At 43.6% G+C, this 18,932-nt stretch overlaps 1 protein-coding gene across 1 annotated transcript in view; it reads left to right on the top strand.

The window, feature by feature from the left end:
* Positions 1-18,932, top strand: part of CHAT (choline O-acetyltransferase) — a 67,478-nt gene that overhangs the window by 44,220 nt on the left and 4,326 nt on the right. The window contains exon 13 of the mRNA XM_054983761.1: positions 14,558-14,695. Within this exon, the coding sequence (XP_054839736.1) occupies positions 14,558-14,695 (138 nt within the window). The remainder of the gene's footprint in view (positions 1-14,557; positions 14,696-18,932) is intronic.

An 18,932-nucleotide genomic window follows, 5' to 3' on the forward strand; every position in this document is an offset into this window, starting at 1 on the left:
CCAATGGGATAACAAATTCTATGAACAGATGGATGGGGTGGCCATGGGAAGCCCTCTCAGCCCAGTTATAGCAAACTTCTACATGGAACATTTTGAAAAAACAACTCTAGAATCAGCACCCCACAAACCTACAGTCTGGTTCCAGTTCGTGGATTTGGAACCACAGTGAGGATGAATTGATGGGGTTTTTAAACCACCTCAACAATATCCACCTGAACATACAATTCACCTTGGAGAAAAAGTGAGAGTAAACTGCCATTTCTAGATACCTTGGTCATCCGCAAAGCAAACGTTCAATTAGGTCACAAGGTCTACAGGAAACCAACTCACACAGATCGGTACTTACACAAAAACTCCAATCACCACCCTCGACAGAAAAGAGGCATAATAAAAACATTAGTAGACTGTGCAAGATGGATATGTGAACCACACTTGCTCAACGAGGAAACTAATCATCTAAATCACGCACTTCAAGCAAGTGGCTACTCCAGAAATGAAATCAGAAGAGCGATTAAACCAAGGATAAATCAAACAACTAAGGAAAAACAGTCTCCCACAGGAAAAGTGTTTTTGCCATATATCAAAGGAATCACTGATCAGAAGGGAAGGCTTATGAAAAAGCACAACCTACAAACAGTATTCAGACCCACCAGAAAAATACAACAGATGTTATGATCAGCAAAAGACAGTAGAGACCCCCTCACCTCTGCAGGAGTATACCGCATACCCTGCAGCTGTGGACAAGTTTACATCGGGACCACACAGCGTAGCATCCAGACAAGAATAAAAGAACATGAAAGACACCGCAGACTTGGCCATCCAGAAAAATCAGCAGTGGCTGAACATAGCCTAACTCAAACAGGACACAGTATCCTATTCCAGGACACTAAAATACTGGACAACACTTCCAACTACTTCATCAGATTGCACAGGGAAGCCATTGAAATTCATAAGCATAAGCACAATTTCAACAGGAAAGAAGAGACTTTAAGAATGAATAGCGCATGGTTTCCAGTCCTGAAAAACACCGGGCTAACAAAATACTCTGCATCCTACAATAGCCCTGCTGAGAAGATTAGCATATCAAGCACCAATCCATATGCAAAAGAACCCCCTCAGGATACAGTGAAGCCTCCCTCCATTAGCATTCCACACCCTGGGAAACTCTTACAGGATGACTCAGCCCAAACCCACCTTCCTGAGTAGATATAAATTACCTGACAACATCTTCTCCACACTGTGACATTGAGAGATCTTTTGGTGCTACACCTCTGAAGATGCCAGTCACAGCTGCTGGCGAAATGTCAGGAACTACAATGCCAAGACCACAGCGATACAGCCCGGAAAATCCACAACAACCAACACAAACCATATAGGTCTTTAAATGTCATCAGCACTAACACTTTGAATTGTGTCCAGAAACAGACTGGGATCCAGTGTGGATGGGCCAAGAAGACAGGAGTAACATGGCCCTTCCAGCTCACTCCATTTAACATCCAGGCTGCATCATTCTGCAGCAACTGAAGTTTCCAAACACTTTTCAAGGAGTGCCCTACATCAAGTGCATTGTGGTGAGCTAATGTGTCTGCAACCAGGGCATGTGCCACCGTGGGCAGATCTTTTCTGCCTGGGAAAGTCTGCCGCTGGCTAACCAGACAAAGCTGGTAAAAGGCACCCCTGGCCACAGCTGCCACCTGTGCGTATCCAGCCGTTGGCCTGGATCCAAGAGCAGCCCCAAACTACAAACCTGCTCCTGCAACCAAATCCAGAATGGGTGACGCCTTAAGTCCTGGGTCAGACTTTCCATTCACCAGTAGCACTTGCATCTTGTTGGGGGCCGAATCCACACTTCCTTTTTGTTTCCGCACCTTTTTCGCAACCACGGTGCTGTTCAAGCAGATACTCACACGCTTTCCCATTCCGCATGTTCCCTGCCATCACTGCGCCACAGTTGTGCCTCCTTTCTGTACCACATGATAATGGCGGAAATCTGTTTTTGCCCAGCCCTTTTGTTAAAAAAAAGGGCTTTCATAGCGCATTTGCACAATAAAGACAGGTCGGTATACCGCAAAACCTACTTCAGTGAGCAGCAGTTTGCACAGGAAAAGAAACAGACGATGGTCCTTTATCTTACCATCAGTTACTTTCTGCTCTCGGCTTTGAATGGAACCTGGTTCCCCCCTATAAATACGCTTGCTTTTCCCTGGCTCTGCCTACATAAGAGTTGGAATATCGGTATAGCGCAAAATCAACTTTTGGGGGAGGGGAAATAAAAGGAAGTGACGTGCGTTGTCAACGCTGACGACAGAGGAGGGAACTGCCCACTATAACACTTTACTAAGTGGCGTGTGGAGAACTGATTGCGCCACGAAGACGCACAGGGAGGGTGAATGTGATGATGCACAGCATGGTAGCGGAATGAACCCAACTGCCATGACTGCGCAAGATAAGCGGATGGTGAGTGTGTGTGGATTTGGCCGGGGTTAAGCTCCAGTTTATTAGCCCGTATCCACTCCAAAACTGCCTCCAGGCACCCGTTCAGGGTTTTGTACAGCCTCTTGGGGACCTTCTGTTCAAAGCATTTGCTGCTGCAGCATAAATGACTGCAGTGGCTACCCTGAGTTCTCAAACACCGACTCACAGAGCGATCCTAAGCAGATACCTCTTTCCCAAGTCCACTGAATTCAGTGTAACTCTGTCGAGGATCTGGCAACCCACAACAACACGGAACTTAACTGAGATTTGAGGAGCAAAGTTTGAGTTGTTGTGGAATTTTTGAAGTTTGGATTTCAAGCGGCAGCCTCATTGGGGGTTCGTTCTGTTTTTTTTGCAAGATGGCTTGAAAATTAATTGACAACAAATTTCTGTGCCTTAGAGTCAGGGAGGGAAGCATACAGAAATAAACAAATACAAAAATAATTCATAGTCCGTCCTGAAGTAGATGCAGGAATTTAGTTCTAGAAAATGGCATAGCTCTCCTGTCAATTTTGATCATTTATATTTCTTCATAGTCTCAGTCAGGATTTTTTAAGTAGCCCACTTTTAACATATTTGTAGCATTTCTGACTGTGAATGATGGCAAAACTGTAGCCTACAACCAAATTAGGGTTTATTTTGAACTGGTGCCTGCTTTTGAAGTCTCTCTTAAATGCATAACATTTTTTTCTGGTTAGTTGGCAACCCTAAAATTGCTTTTGCCTAAACTGGGAAGATAGTAATCTCATACAAATGAAAACAGTTTTAGGCTGTTTGATTTTTTCTGTTTATTAGAGAAACATCCCTGCTTTGTTAAACTGGTAGCTTTAAAATTGAATTTAGTATCTCCCCCTCCCCTGGATGCATTGACTGGCTCTATATTTTGTTAGACTAGCTCGGCCTCTCTCTTCAGACATGACATTGATCTATGTTGGGATAATATCATTGCTAAGAGCCTTATAAATCATGTTGGATAGCAGAACATTTCCCTTGATCCTTGAGCCCGCTCTTCTTGGCCGGCTGGGAGGAGGGCATGGTGGCCAGCCCAAGGCTTCACAGTCCTGTCTCACAGAGGGTAGAGTGTGTTCAGCCAGCCTGACTCACCAGCGTCCCTCTCCAAGGAAGACATGTTCCCAGTGAGCCATGAAGGGTTATTTACTCCTTGCCCTTAGCATATTTCATCTACTTAAATATTGTTATATGCCGGCCCACTTCCAATGGGGCAGCTATGCCTGAATTGGTTCCCTTTTGGAAGGAAGAACACTGCAGGGTTATGGTATATTTTTATAACAATTGCAGATGAAGGCAAAGAGGAACTCCTACAGGACAGCAAGTCTATCACCCCCCAAGGTGCACACGTGCATGCACAGAGAGAGAGGGAGAGAAGAACCCTGTGCCCCAAAGAGCTTCAGCCAGTTCACAACAGTTTCTGTTTTGTTTTCTGTCTCTTCCAAATTCGAACATCACTCCCCACAGCTGGAAGGGGAATCAACTTCTCCAAGTTCCTGAGCATATTAAATAGTGCTAACAGAGGGCATATTATATATTTAGAGCCACCAATCTTCAGGCAGGGCCTGGACATTTCCTGGCACTACAGCTGATCTCCAGACAAGTTTCACTGGAGACGATGGCTGTCCTGGAGGGTAGACTGCATGGCATTAGACCCCATTTTGGTCCCTCTCCTCCTTAAACCTCACCCTCTCCAGGCTCTACCCCCAAACCTCCAGGGACTTTCCAATCTGGAGTTGGCAACTCTAGTTAGCAGCCACCGAGGAACATTACCGTTCTTTTTCGTAGACCCTGAATCCCTCCAGGTATGCTACTATAGGCCAAGCCCATTCACGGTAATCAGAAATCAAACCCACAAAAATATAAATGAAGGGAGAAATTTCACAGTTTTGTCCTTCTACAGTCCCGAAGTCCAAAATTGTAATTTTGCCTCTACCATAGACTGACAAGGTGACCCTAGCCAAGCAGCTACCTGGCAGCTCAGGCCTCCCAACCGCGATATGAAGACAAAGGTAACCCTGCCAGATAGAGTTGTGAAGGACTAGAAGATAACCGGGGAGGGGGGAGGTCAGAAAAATAATCTGTAGAACTTTGCATTCTCTACCCATAGCAAAACTGGAAATTTTGGGAAATGTTGAAAAAAATTACTAGGAAACGCTTCCTTTTTTAAAACATGTATAAAGCTCTTTAAGACAAGGTTTAGCTTACACAAACACATAGTATGAAGGGTTTGTTTGTAGGACAATCTCTAGCATTAGGTAATGATCATTCCTTTTTATACTGAAGCATGTTATTTAAATACGAGTAATATTGTCCACTATTAGTATATGATAATGTGTATGATAATAATTCCCTATTAAATGGTTCAATGTAATAGAATTTAACTTGAGGTCTGTATTGCTAGCCCCTGTATGACAGTAGGAGAGCTTTTGTACAAATCAGACACTTTTTTATTTGCTAAAAAAATGTGCTTATTTATTTATTTTGTTGGATTTATATCCCATCTTCCCCACAAGCGGGCTCAGGGCAGGTCACAACATCATCCTACTATATAAAAGGCAAACCGCATTGTCAACAACTCACTTCTTATCCCTGTGCATGAACAGAATGCAGAACATGGGAATAAGAAGTGAGTGGGGCAAACCCATTTGCCTCCCTACTCAGCTGTGGGAAGGTGCTTCTCAGCTGGGCAACAAGAAGGAGGGCAAACACTACTTACTGCCTGCCCAGCTGACCTGCAGCCCGGCCCAGCAGCCCACTGCTGCACAGTGGCCTGCTGTGGTGCAGGACAGCCCAGCTGGCAGTCTGCATCAGCTGGGCAGAGAGAAGGCGGGCAAACCTTTACCTTCCCTCTGCCCAGCTGATCTATGGGGAGGGTGCCCCCTACTAGAGCCTGTTGTGCTCTGCTGCCTGCAGATCAGCTGGGCAGGGAGAAGGCTTTCTCCCTGTCCAGGTGATGCACGGGTAAGGGGGGGACAGCAGTGGAGTGCCCGCCTGCCTGCCACTCAGCTGGGCAAAAGAGAAGACTTTCTCCCTGCCCAGCTGATGCACGGGCAAAGGGGGGTGGAGCGCCCACCCACCACTCGGCTGGGCACCACGGGTGAGGGAGGTGGCAGCAGAGCACTCACCCATGTGCTGGGAAGAAGGCTTTCTTCCTGCCTAGTTGTTCCGTGGGCAAGGCTGGCAGCAGAGCCTGCCCGCCACTCAGCTGGGCAGGGAGGCGGCTTCCTCCCTGCCCAACTGATCCACAGCCCCACCGACCCGCTGTTAAGAACCCATTGTATTTTTTCACAATGTGCTCAGCCGCTAGTAAAATCATAAAAACCACAATTTAAAATACAATAAATAGTTAAAATCAGGGCTTTTTTCTGGAAAAAGAGGGGGTAGAACTCAATGGTGGAACTCAAGACTGCACAATGATGTCACTTTGGGTCAGCTGGAACAAGGGGGAAGTTTTTTAAAGTTTAAATCGCCCTCGGTGAAAATGGTCACATGGCTGATGGCCCTGCCCCTGATCTCCAGACAAAGGGGAGTTTAGATTGCCCTCTGCTAAACTCCCCTCTGTCTGAAGATCAGGAGGTGGGGACACCGACCATATGACCATTTTTAAGAGGTGCCGGAACTCCATTCCACGGTGTTCCCACTGAAAAAAAGCCCTGGTTAAAATCATTAAAAAAAACAACAACCACAAATCTCATTAAAAAGTGGAGCAGAACAAAGGAAAACAAGCAATGGACCAGCAGGATAGTTCACCAGCTTCTTAACCACTCTCATAAACCTGGCAGAACATCTCCATTTTACAGGCCCAGTGGAAATGTAATAAGTCCCAGAGGGCCCAGGTCTCAACTGAGAGAGCATTCCACCAGGCTGGAGCCAGAGCCGAAAAGCTCTGGCCCTGGTTGAGGCCAAGCAAACATCCTTGGGGCCAGGGACCACCACTTTTATTTGTAGTTTCCAACTTTCATATTTTCCTACCTCTCAGGTGACAAAAACGAGCATACATGTGCTAAAGCAACATTAAGTGCAGCAGTTTACAACTCTTGTTCTCTTGCTATAGCATTGGGTGTATTTGCGATTTTGCTTGTAGAAAATGAAGGTAGTTATACTTTTAAATTTTGTAAATATGCAACACAGTACAATGTTATATGCTAGTTGTTATGCTGATTGTGATATATAATGCGTAAGTTTTGATTTGATGAGAAAATACGTACTGCATATATTTAAGTTTCCCACAATTTGTCGCCCCCCCCACCCCCACCCCCCTCGGCTTCAAAAATCCTGAACACTTTACATCTCTACAGCGTTGTTGGAAAGACTCCTGAGACATGGATATGGTTGTTTAAAACATTTATCAGCCACTTTTCCACCATAAAGCAACTCAAGGCAGCTTACAAGATAAAGAAAATAACAATGATAAAAATACACTAAACCCCCCAGAACTTAGAAACACAGTTTAAGACCACCAGTAAGGAAAACTAAGTTAATTAAAAGCAATCCTAAATAAAAACATCTTCATCTGCCTCTTGAAGATTGGCGGGGGGGGGCAGGGGCAGCTCCCAGGGGTCGCAATTCCATAATCCCAGAACTGCCATTGGAAAGGCCCTCTTTTGTGCACCCACCAGAGAAGCTTCTTTAGTTGATGGGACGGGCAGGAGGGTCTCTCCCTGTGATCAACTCCTAGACAGGAACATATGGGAGAAGACAGTCCTTCAGAGGCCTTGGTCCCAAGCCACGTAGGGCTTTAAAGGGCAAAACCAACACTCTGAATTGGGCCTGGGAGCAAATGAGTAGCCAGTGTACTTGCCATGGTATCGGGGTCACATGCTCCCGATATCTGGCCCTGACTAGCAATCTAGCTCCCGCTTTCTGCACTAGCTGCAGTTTCCAAACACTCTTCAAGGATAGTCCCAAGTACAGCACATCGCAATAGGGGTGTAAGATCCGACTTTCTGATCTGGCTTTAAAGCCAGACTTACGCTGATCTGGCTAAATCCAGTTTTGCTAGTTCAGATTAGAGAGTCCCAACTCCAAACTGGGAAGCTAGATCAAGAAGCCCGGATAAATCTGGCTTCAGCCTCTTGGCTGGCTGGTTCCTAGGCTTCTCCCACGTTTTTTTCCAAGAGGGGAGAAGGAGGGGGGAGTGAGGCAGAGGAATCAGTCAGGAAGGGGAAGTGAGTGGCCAATCCATGCAGGAGCTCTCATTGTCTGGCCAATGGGATTCGTGGATAAGAAGAGAGACTTTTTCAAACTGCCTGCAAGAGTTAAAAAAGCAGGCTTGGCTCAGAGCAGCCTCCATTTTGTTTTCTGGTAATTTGGGGGAGAGGGGGTTGGTCTGGTGTACGGGAGACACACACTGCAAAACCACCACCGCGTGTTATCACAAATTTTGTGCACATAATTGAGAAAAGAGGCCTCAGAAATGTTCCCTTGCCACTGGGATGGAAAGAGTCAGCGAGAGAGAAGTTACGGCAAGTAGACAGCATTTGTCACAGAGGAAAACCCACAGAAACACCCAAATGAAGATACAGGATGCTGTTGTGTTGCATGTAATATGTTCTTCTAATGTTAACTTAACTTTCCTCATTACAGGGGTGGGAGGGGGCTGGTGATGAAGGCTGCTGCAGAGGGAGAATTACTTGGCTTGGCAGCGCGGAGTGCAATCTAAACTTCCCTCTGTCTGGAGATCAGGGGGTGGGGCCACCAGCCATGTGACCATTTTCAAGAGGTTCCAGAACTCCGTTCCACCACGTTCCTGCTGAAAAAAAAGCCCTGGTTACGAGAATGTCCCTTGCTTCAGTTTGGTTTGGGTGGAATGGACGTGACTTTCTGGTGTGAGGTTGGTCTTCTTGCTTCTTTTTGGTTCTGGGGGGATCCCATTCCCTTGCGTCAGTTTGCTTCTAGCTGCAAGACTGCCCCTTGCTTCAGTTTGGTTTGGGTGATTCTCTGGTTGGTTGGTCCTCATAGGGAACAATGGAGAGTGGCTGGTCAGCCTGGTCAGGGGGTGCTGGGGATTTTGGGGGGGGGTCAGTTTGGTTTTGTTGGGCTTCTCTAGAGATGAACTTGCATTTGGAGGTTCTCCTCTTTGGGAACAATGGCTGGTCAGCCTGCACAGGGGGCTTTGGGGTTTGGGAGGGAGAGTGGCTCAGTTGGGCTCAGTTGGGCTTCCCCAAGGATTAGCTTGCTTTGGGGAGCATGCCTTGGCTGTGGCATCCATGCCCTGTGCCCCTTGCCCTGTGGCATCCATGCCCTGTGCCCCTTGCCCTGTGGCATCCTTGCCCTGTGCCCCCAAGAAAGTACTGGTAGAAGTTCTCATCGTTGGAAACCACAGAGCGTGGCTGGTCAGCCTGCTCAGGGAGCGCTGAGGGTTTTAGGGAGGGGTGTCAAGTTTGGTTCTCTTAGACTGTCTGGTGTGAATCTCGTATTTGAGAGTGTGCCTCTGGCCATGGCAGCCTTGCAAAATGCCACCCCAACCCCATGGATAGCCCCCATAGTTTTCCATATAGGGAATAGTGGAGATTAGAGGAGGCTGGGGGCATCTTCTTTGGGGGAGCATAAAAAGCCCCCCCCCCAGGGTCCAGTCATCTTAAATCTTGGGGGTTAGTTAGAGAACAGTTAGGAATAAGTCTCCTGAATGTTTGTTGAGATTTGGTAAAAAACTGAACACACACACACACACCCGGGCCACCAGAAAAATCCCAAATTGAGTTTCCTATAGGAAACACAGCCCAGTTTTACCAAATTGCTCTGTAATGCTGAACTGAACTAGAGAATCAATTTGGGGAATACCATTTTTTTTCCTGTTTGGTATTACTGAATTGAATTTACCATTTTTTTTTCCTGTTCACACTCCTAATCCCTGGTCTGCCCTTCTACTAACCCAGAGAATCTCAGAGCCAAACTACAAGTGACAAATGACACAGGTTGGACACTTGTCAGCTTTCCTCAAGTTTTGATGGGAAATGTAGGCAGCTTGGCGGAATGTTGGACAAGTGACAGTTGAAAAGTCCATTGGACAGCAGTCGGAGAGCCAAGCTGCAAGACCAGGATGCCTACATTTCCCATCAAAACTTGAGGGAAGCTGACAAGTGTCCAACCTGTGTCATTCATCACTTGTAGCTTGGCCCTCTGTCTTGTCAGGACTCAGTTTCAGCTGGTTCACCCTCATCCCGCCCAATACTTACTCCAAGCACTAGTTCAAAACATCAACAGCATCTTTATAATTAGGTGGCAAAGAAAGGTAGAAAGGTAGTGCTTTGAATATTCCAACATGCTTTATAAATTCTCATTTATTAAACTACTTCTTCCATTTCCAAATTTTCTATTCTAAATATAAACCGTCTACAATTCCCAAGTGTGTGTGAATGTGTTATGTGCCGTTGCTTCTGATTTATGGTAATTCTATGAATTAAGAGCCTCCAAAACATCTTATCATTTACAGCCTTGCTCAGATCTTGCAAACTGGAGACCGTGGCTTCCTTTATTGAGTCCAGCCATCTCGTTTCAAGTTCTTCCTTCTTTCCTACTGCCTTCAGCTTTTGCCAACATTGACTTTTCCAGTGAGTCTTGTCTTCTCATGATGTCACCAAAGTATGATAGCCTCAGTTTTGTTGTTTTACTTTCTAGGGAGAATTCAGGATCAATTTGATCTAGAATCCACTTACTTGACTTTGTGGCCGTCCATGGTATCTGTAAAATTCTTCTCCAACACCATACTCCAGATTAATCAATTTTCTTTCTGTCAGCTTTCTTCATAGTCCAAATTCCACATCCATACAAAGTAACGGGAGATACCATAGTATGAATTATCTTGATCGTGGCCCCCAGCGACACCTCTTTATTGTTAAGGATCTTTTCTTCATGGCTGCCCTCCCAAGTCTCAATCTCCTTCTGATTTCTTGGTTGCAGACTCCCTTTTGGTGGATGATTAAGCCAAGGAATAAAAAATATTTAATAATAGCGATTTCTTCATTGTCAACATAAAATTGCATAACCCTTTACTCAATTTGCATTACTTTTGTCTTCTTGATGTTCAGTTGTAATCCTGCTTTGGTACTACGGTGGGTGTAAGTGGGTAGAGCCCACACCTCACAGAGACACAAGCCTTTCACATTCCTTGTCACCCAGGCAAGTAAAGGCTGGGAGTCCGCACATACTGCTTGTCTAGCCTCCACTTTCGCAGGCAGAGAGCCTGACCCAACCCTCACAGGGCCCCTCTCTCCTCTCCCAGAGGCTCCACCAGAGAGGCAGCCCCTTCCCGGTATGTACCTCCCCCCACCTGGCTACTTTCCCTATATATACACTGCCACCAGTCAAATGTGGCCCACCATTCAAATGGAACATAGGAGTGAAGAGATTTTAAACTAAAACTCAGGAAAGGTTTCAAAGTAACAGAACAGATTAGCAGCCAGCTATCTTTCTGCTGCCTCTCTTAGCAGCGTCTCAAACCATTCTCACTCTCAGACTCTTAAAAGTCTTCCCTCCTTCCCACAGACACTAGCTCTCATTGGCCCAGTATTCCACCCACTACCATTGGCTGTCCCTCAAGAGAGACAGAGTTGGAGCCAGTCCTGTCAATCACAGGTAGTTTCTCCCTTAACCTTCATCCATAGTCATTTCAAGTATTCACTATTTTCTTCTAGTAGCGTGGCAGTATCTGCACATCTCAAACTGGTAATGTTCCTTCTACCAATTTTCACTATACCTCCTTCTAAATCTAAGCCAGCTTTCCATATGATACGTTCTGCATTTAGGTTGAACAGGTAGAATATACATCTGTTTTGACCCCTTTTGCCGTTTGGAACACCCATATTCTGTTTCCCCATATTCTGTCCTAATAGTGGGCTGCGCATCAATACAATCAGATGTTGAACACTTTGCTATAAGACACAAACTGATTTGCTTCTGAAATTCTCTGGTACACTCCTTTAACCAACACTATGTGATCTCTAATGCCTCTTCCTTTTCTGAATCTGGCTTGAACACCTGGCATTTCTAGTGCTGTATATAGTAAGAGTCCTTGTTGTAGAATTGTGTGCATCACCTTGCTTGAGTGGGAAATTAAGGCGATGGTCCATTAGTTGCTCCACTCTAAAAATTTGACCCAATGCTATTAATTTAGTGCCAGAACAACTATGAAGCAAACTTGTTATTTTTCTTAAATTTTAATCTATATTATCTAAATGTAAACATTTATCCTTTTTTAAACTCTGTTTTTTTAAAAAAAGTTTTAACTATGGGCCAAGCTACACATGACGAATGACACTTGAACGGCAAGTGGATTGAGTGGAGGGCAAGTGAACAGGGAGAAATACACTTGCTGTTCAAGTGTCATTCATCATGTGTAGCTTGGCCCTATGTCTGTATTCTGTATTATAGCCATGTGCTATGTGGACTTTTGAATAAATGAATGAATGACTGCTGCAATCTTTGATGTCTCCTTTTTTGCAGTTGAAATGTAGATTGAACTTTTCCATTTTGTAAGCTATTGTTCTGTTTTCCGTATTTATTGCAAGGAGGGCTAATCCTCCCCCATTTTACGACATTTCATTCTGTTGTTCAAAGTATTATTTTCTCCTGGCTAGACTTTGATTTTGAAAGTTAGAAGAATGCAGAAAGAAAGGGAGCATGATGAGTTAAGGGGTGGGGGAGTCACAGATTCACTCCACTTGCCGGTGTGCTCCTGTTTCGTAAGGGAGCATTCCAGGCAGTTGAGGGTGCCACTAAGAAAACACTCCCACACATTTCAACCCGTGTTTGAATTCTTGAATTTGCTGCTGGAGAAAATTATGTGGCTGGGAAGTTCCTATGACTCATTTTTGGGTAGGCCACACAGTTTACAGAAATCACTTCCGAGAGCATCTGAAGCAATACTTTAGTGAGGTAATGTTCATCGCTGTGTCTTTTGTGCAGGCTCACATGGGAACTGCACACGCATGGGCCTGCCAGCGTATGCGCAGTTCCCATGAGAGCCTGCACAGAAGGACACTTGATGAACAACAATTACAGGTAGATGCAATCCTGTTTTCCCAAAACATTCCAGATGTTAATGGGCGAATGAAAACCAAAGAGGAGTCTCACAGCACCTTAGAAAACAGATTTACTGAATCAGCAGCTTCTGTCAGCTAGAGCCCACTCCATCGTATCTATGAAATGGCTTGCCAGTCAGCAAAAAGACCAAAATACTCAACAGGCCATTTCGTGCATTTGACAGGGTGGACACCAAGTCACAAAAAGTGTATGCTTCAATAGTCTTTTCAGGTGTCAAAAGAGGCCCCAGCTACCCCAGACTTAACACTGCTAACAGGGCTACCCAACAGACTAACACAGCTATTCTACAAGAATGTCAGTGGGAAGATTCTCAGCCCTAGAACTCACATGACTCTTAAATTCCGAAGGGGCCTCTCAATCAACAGGCCAGATAGGTTGGGGGGGGGGGAATACTGTATTTTTTTTTTAATTAAACAAAATTTTATTAATAAAATGCATACAATAAATTACAAGATAACACAGATTAACAAGTAACAATTGGTAACTAAAACACAACCAATAATCAAATAACAATACTATATACAATGTAAAGTAACAGTGATAAGGCTTAAATTCTAAGAACTTCATTATAGCAATTCAAAAACAGATTTGTGAAACTTTGATACAGCCCAGATATTGTTTTCCAGATATTCATAGAATGGAGACCATTTCTCCTGAAAATTAGTGCTTTTGGGAAAGTGCTCGGCTTGATAAATTTTGTCACTCAATTTTTCCGTAATGAAATGATCCCAGATCTTGTTATGCCAGACAGATAATGTTGGAACACTATTACTTTTCCAATAAGTTGCAATAATGCTCTTTGCAGCTGTTAGCAGGCTTGTTATAAGGTCCTTTCTTATTTTGGGAATGAGTAGGTTGTCCCATTGATCCAAAAAGATTAATTCAGGGTTTAGAGGGATTGTGTAGTTAGTGATGTCTTTAATCGAAGTGAGGATTTTCTTCCAAAAATTAACGACATGTTGGCATTCCCACCAACAGTGAGAGAATGTTCCAACCTCCCCACAGCCTTTCCAACACTGAGGGGATAAAGAGGAGTAAATTTGTGATAGTTTTTTAGGCGTCAAATACCACCTGTTTATGATCTTAAAAGTTTGTAGTTTGGTAACAACTACTGGAGAGTTGTTTAAATTTGAAGATCATATTTTGCACCATTGTTCAGATGTTAAATTAGTTTTGCAATCATCTGACCATTTAGTTTGATAATTTAGAGTCTTTTGGTTACATGTATTTAATATAATATTGTAAACTTTGGATATTAGGCCTTTGTAAGACAATTGTTGAGAATCTAATAGTTCTTCAAAATCAGTTTTAGGGGTATTCATTATTTGATTAACATTGATTCTGTCTGTTAAGCTTTGAAGTTGCAAATAGAGGAGCCATTGAACCTTTTGGTGTGTCTTTTGTTCCAGTTCTAGTTTACTCATAAGACCATTATGTGTTGCAATATCTATCAATCTAAATTTTTGTGTTTGTCACCAAAACTGACGAAATGAGTTACTCAGCCTTGGTTCTAGCATGGAATTTAATATAATCGGAGAGAATCTAGAGATATTCAGAAGAATCTTATGTCGAATTTGATCCCAAACCTTTAATGTAGCATTTAGGAAAGTATATTTTTTTATTTTAGAAGGACGATTACAGGGGTTTTCCCAAAAAAATTCAAGTAATGATCTTTTGATTGATAGGCCAGATAGTTTTGAAAACTTCCGTTTCTACAGACAACCCATAGTGGAAATAAATTAAAGTCAGTGGAAGACGGGTCTGTTTCCTTTCGTTCTTCCTTTTGAAAAGACTATAACTTGCAGAACTCACAGCACACCTACCGTGCGGGGTTTCAAAGTGCTCTCTGCAGACACTGGAAAGAAAGGCTGTTTTACATGGCAACTGAGAGCGCTGCAACTACTTCAGTCAGGAAGCATGAAATTAAGTCCAGAGGTTAGCAACATCTGAAGGATGTATCTGCAGTTTTGTATGAGCTCGGTGACAATCCTCCCTCCACCCCCCTCTTCTATATTATTGTGTCCAGGCTATTACAGGAATGGCCATAGACAATCACTTGTTGGGGCTGCGAGAGATGGCTCGTGAACAATTCAAGGAACTGCCAGACATATTCACTGATGAAACGTATCTGACAAGCAATCGATTTATACTCTCTACCAGCCAGGTGAGTAAAATTCATATTGGGATTAGTCATAAAAAGAATTCCCATTATTCTCACCGTGACAGAAGTTATGAATCAGTGACAGTCTCTGATGTATTTTCGGGTGGGTAAGTAACCCAAACAGCTCTTCAAAATGCATTGGATTCTCTTACATTGCATTTTATTTTTCACAACGAAGACTAATAACGAAAGCAAATTAATCTTGGATTTGAAAAATGATGAGGAATGAAGTCCAAGGGATGAGGAGAAAGCAGACCCTAGGCCAGATTTGACCCTCACATGAATTGTGGTCCGGTCTACAGGGTCCCCATCCTATTTTTTTCAAGCTGTTGCAGATATAAATACAAGTTTTATAAACAAGTTTTCTTTATGAACATTAAGAAAAAGAGATGCCATTCCTTAATGTTACAGCTTTCTTAGACTTTGTAAATAACACTCTAGTTGTGACCAAAGACATGTGCTCCACAATTGTCACACTTTTCCTGCGAGAGGTGTAGCAACTTCATAGAGAACCAGTTTGGTGTAGTGGTTAAGACTGATGGAACTCTAATCTGGAGAACCAGGTTTGATTCCCCACCCCTCCGCTTGAAGCCAGCTGGGTGACCTTGGGTCACTCACAGCTTCTCAGAGCTCTCTCAGCACCACCCACCTCACAGGGTGATTGTTGTGGGGATAATAACACACTTTGTAAATGGCTCTGAGTGGGTGTAAAGTTGTCCTGAAGGGTGATATATAAATCAAATGTAGTTGCTTTTGTTGTTATAGAGCATGACCATATCTAAGAGTAAGATTTGTGTCCAATAGCACCTTAAAAACCAGCTAGGTTTCTAAGGTATGAGCTTTCAAGACTCACAGCTCAATTTGTCAGATAATATCTGAAGAGTCACTGATTGTTGAGTGAAGAATAGTCTATAATACAAAGACAAACCAAGCCTCAAACACCAAAATGATAGAAATCTACAACATTGTGTTGGTGTTTGGTAAGAAATAAGTGGATAGAGAAATTTTTCTTCCCTCTTCCATAATATGCCTATGACACCCTAGCCCTGTCCCTTTCCCATAACAACTATGGCACTCTAGCCCTGTTCACATGTTACAGCAAATAAACATACAGCCTGAATGTAAATGTGTACACCTGTTTGTTAGAAAGAGCCAATGCATCTTCACTTTACAAATGAAACCAGGAACCAGAACCTTGATAAATGTGGGATTTAAACCATACCTTCAGTTGTACATGAGTTAAATGTAACAGGAGAATTACTCAATTAGTATATAAAGAACAATCAAGTGTATGTTGTACAAAGATTGTATATGTCTTAAAACTAGAGATCGGCACAAACCCCCCCAAAAAAGAACCATGAGGTTTGTGGTTCATCACATTTCACGAACCATGAACCATGAACTTTCACGAACCTGCCTCGGTTCACAAACCGGTTCGTTTTGTTTGTGGAAACGTCATATGCAGGTCAGCAAATCGTCACTTCCAGGTCAGCAGAAGGTCTGCAGGAAGTCCATCTCCAGTTGCCTAGGAAACTGATTGATCGGTGCCAGGCTGTCTGCAGTGACGAACCAAAAAACAAACCAAACGAACCAGCCTAAAGTTCGTGGTGGTTCATCAAAAATGGGCTCTGATGAACCGCTGGTTCGCAAACCACGAACCGGCCTGGTTCATCATGAACTTTGGTTCGTATTTCGGTTTGTGCCCATCTCTACTTAAAATGTTCTCATAGGGTCAACAGGTTGGAGGCCCTGGAAGTAGAGTCTCAGAACAACTATATGCCTAAAGCCATCACTGTTTTTTAATATCAAAAGACTGCAAGGAAGAAAAGGATGCAATTTTGAAACATTTGTCAATAAGACTACATAACCATTCTCTTCCTGCCCCCTACCTTACAGTCAATTGCCTGGTGGTTCATACATGGTTATTATCACTATCATTTATCACACTGGGTTGGATCCTGTCTAAATTCTGTGCACAGAAGCAAGACTTCTCTGCCCCCCCTTCCCCGCTTCTGCTGCTGATTGAAATGCCCCTGAAACATTGCTCCGTGTGAGGGTCTGCCAAGTGGCTCTCAAAAAGACTTCACTGTGTGAGTTAAAGATCTTTATTGATCAGCTACCAGTTCAGGACCCTATGCCATCCTTGACAGGAATGGCGTTTCTCTACAAGCACAAAGCATACGCAGGATTCTAAGCGTGGGCAAATTCCTAACTCTCCACCCCCTTTAGGTAACAGTCAGCTGAGTTCAAGCAAAAGCCTCCAGGCAGGAAAGAGCAGAGAGCAGAGCTGATGTAGAAAAAGTCTCAAGGTCGCGAGTGTCCGTGCAAGAACCTCTTCCCAGGCTCAGGCAAGAGGAATGTAGGAGAACATCCAGACAACAGTAGAGACAGCCCCTCCCTTGCATACTTTCACATCACAGTCACGAAATAGCTTCAGCCTTTCGTTATAAGTATAGCATCAAAGCATCAGCAAACATTACACAGGGTCTTGTTGAGTATGTCAGGTGAACACCTGGCACTCCGGAAGGACAGAGAGCTTCCACTGAAGGGGAGGAATAGGCGAAAATCACTCTTCTCCCTGTGGATCTCTTCCACAGGATCCAACTCGTTGCTTTTAATGTTTGATAGTCATGCAGTCCTCCTCAAAGCAATCCTATCAGATAGGTTATTATTCTGTACATTTGACAAATGGAAAACTGAGAGACAGTTACTTGTTCAAGGCTACCTACTAACCACTTCAGATTTGATCCTAGGCGAGCACCTTGGAAGAAACTTGGTGGATCAGAACTTGCCATTTTCGCTGGTTCCGATATCCTAAATTTTACTTATAATAAGTTTTACACGTAGTAATGATGTGCTGCAAGGGAATGGTTCAGAGAGACACTTTCTTAAAGAGATAGAGTCTGTAGACTATACTGCTATGTACTGTTTGTTCCTGTAAGTATATTTAGTTGTTTCCATGTCATTTAATATGTCATGTCAAATTGATTATGATTTGTTACAGGATTGTATCAACTCTGCACAAGGTTTTCTGCTTGTTTTCATTTTCTGCTATTTATTCTGTTGTCTATTTGAACATACCAGTCATGGATCATGTTGATTTTAACTGTGTTATCTGCCTTGAGTCTCAGTAAGAAATAACAATAACCATAAATTGCTGCCATCCTTCACAACCCCCCCCCCTGACACACACACACACCGTCTACCACCACCCCCTTTCCTGTTCAGGCTTTGCAGGAATGGAATCCTATAGCAATTTCTGACTGCTGAACTAAAGTCCCTAGGTACACAACGCCACAGGTGAAATTATGTCCTTGTGGTCCTTGGCAAACCACATGGCTCAAGTGGAAACATCTCTCTGTTGGGCTAGGACAACCGGTGGCTGAAAGCGCTATCAATTTGCAGGCAATTTATAGGGTTTCCAAGGCAAATGACATTCAGAGGCAATTTGCTGTCACCTGCCTCTGACCCTGGACTTGGCGGTCTCCCATCCAAGTACTGACCTGGGCTGTTTTCACACTACTAACCTGCTTCTGTAATGTTGCGAAACATCGTGTAAAAACAGCGGAAGATAGCATCTTCCCGCGAGAGTTTTGTGCGACATCGCGCAAAACTCTCACGAGAAGATGCTATCTTCTGCATTTTTTGCGTGACGTTTCACAACGTTACGGAAGCAGGTCAGTAGTATGAAAACAGCCCAGGGTTTTTTAAAATTTTATTTTATTAATGACAAATAACAAATAACAAACCAACTATTTACATAGAATGTAAAAAGCTTGACTACAGATACAAATTTGGCAATCATCCTTACATAAGGAATTAGGTACATACACAATTAGTAATAAAGATGAAAAAGAAATCCATTGCTCGTCCAAAGAGGTTTCAAAAGATTATTTGCAGATATCCAAAAGTACTCTACAGTGTGTCTTCGTATTCATCTCTAGGTAGGTATTTTACTAGTCATAGGTTTTGTTAGGTAACAGCTGTATGAATGCAGTCTAATTTTACTCATTATCAGATTGTTGTTACTAACCAGGGTTGACCTTGCTTAGATTCTGAGATCTGACGGTATCGGGCTAACCCGGGCCGTCTAGGTCAGGACCGTTACAGAGGCAGATTCTGGGAATTCTCCAAATACCCTAGGCACTCGGGTCTCTCCGTTCTGGCTCTGAGCTGCAAAGTCCATTCTTAAATTTACAGGCAGTGTGTGATGGCTGCAAGATAATGAACAATCTGAGTC

Source organism: Eublepharis macularius, chromosome 6 (assembly GCF_028583425.1).
Source record: "Eublepharis macularius isolate TG4126 chromosome 6, MPM_Emac_v1.0, whole genome shotgun sequence".
NCBI classification, from domain to species: Eukaryota; Metazoa; Chordata; class Lepidosauria; order Squamata; family Eublepharidae; genus Eublepharis; species Eublepharis macularius.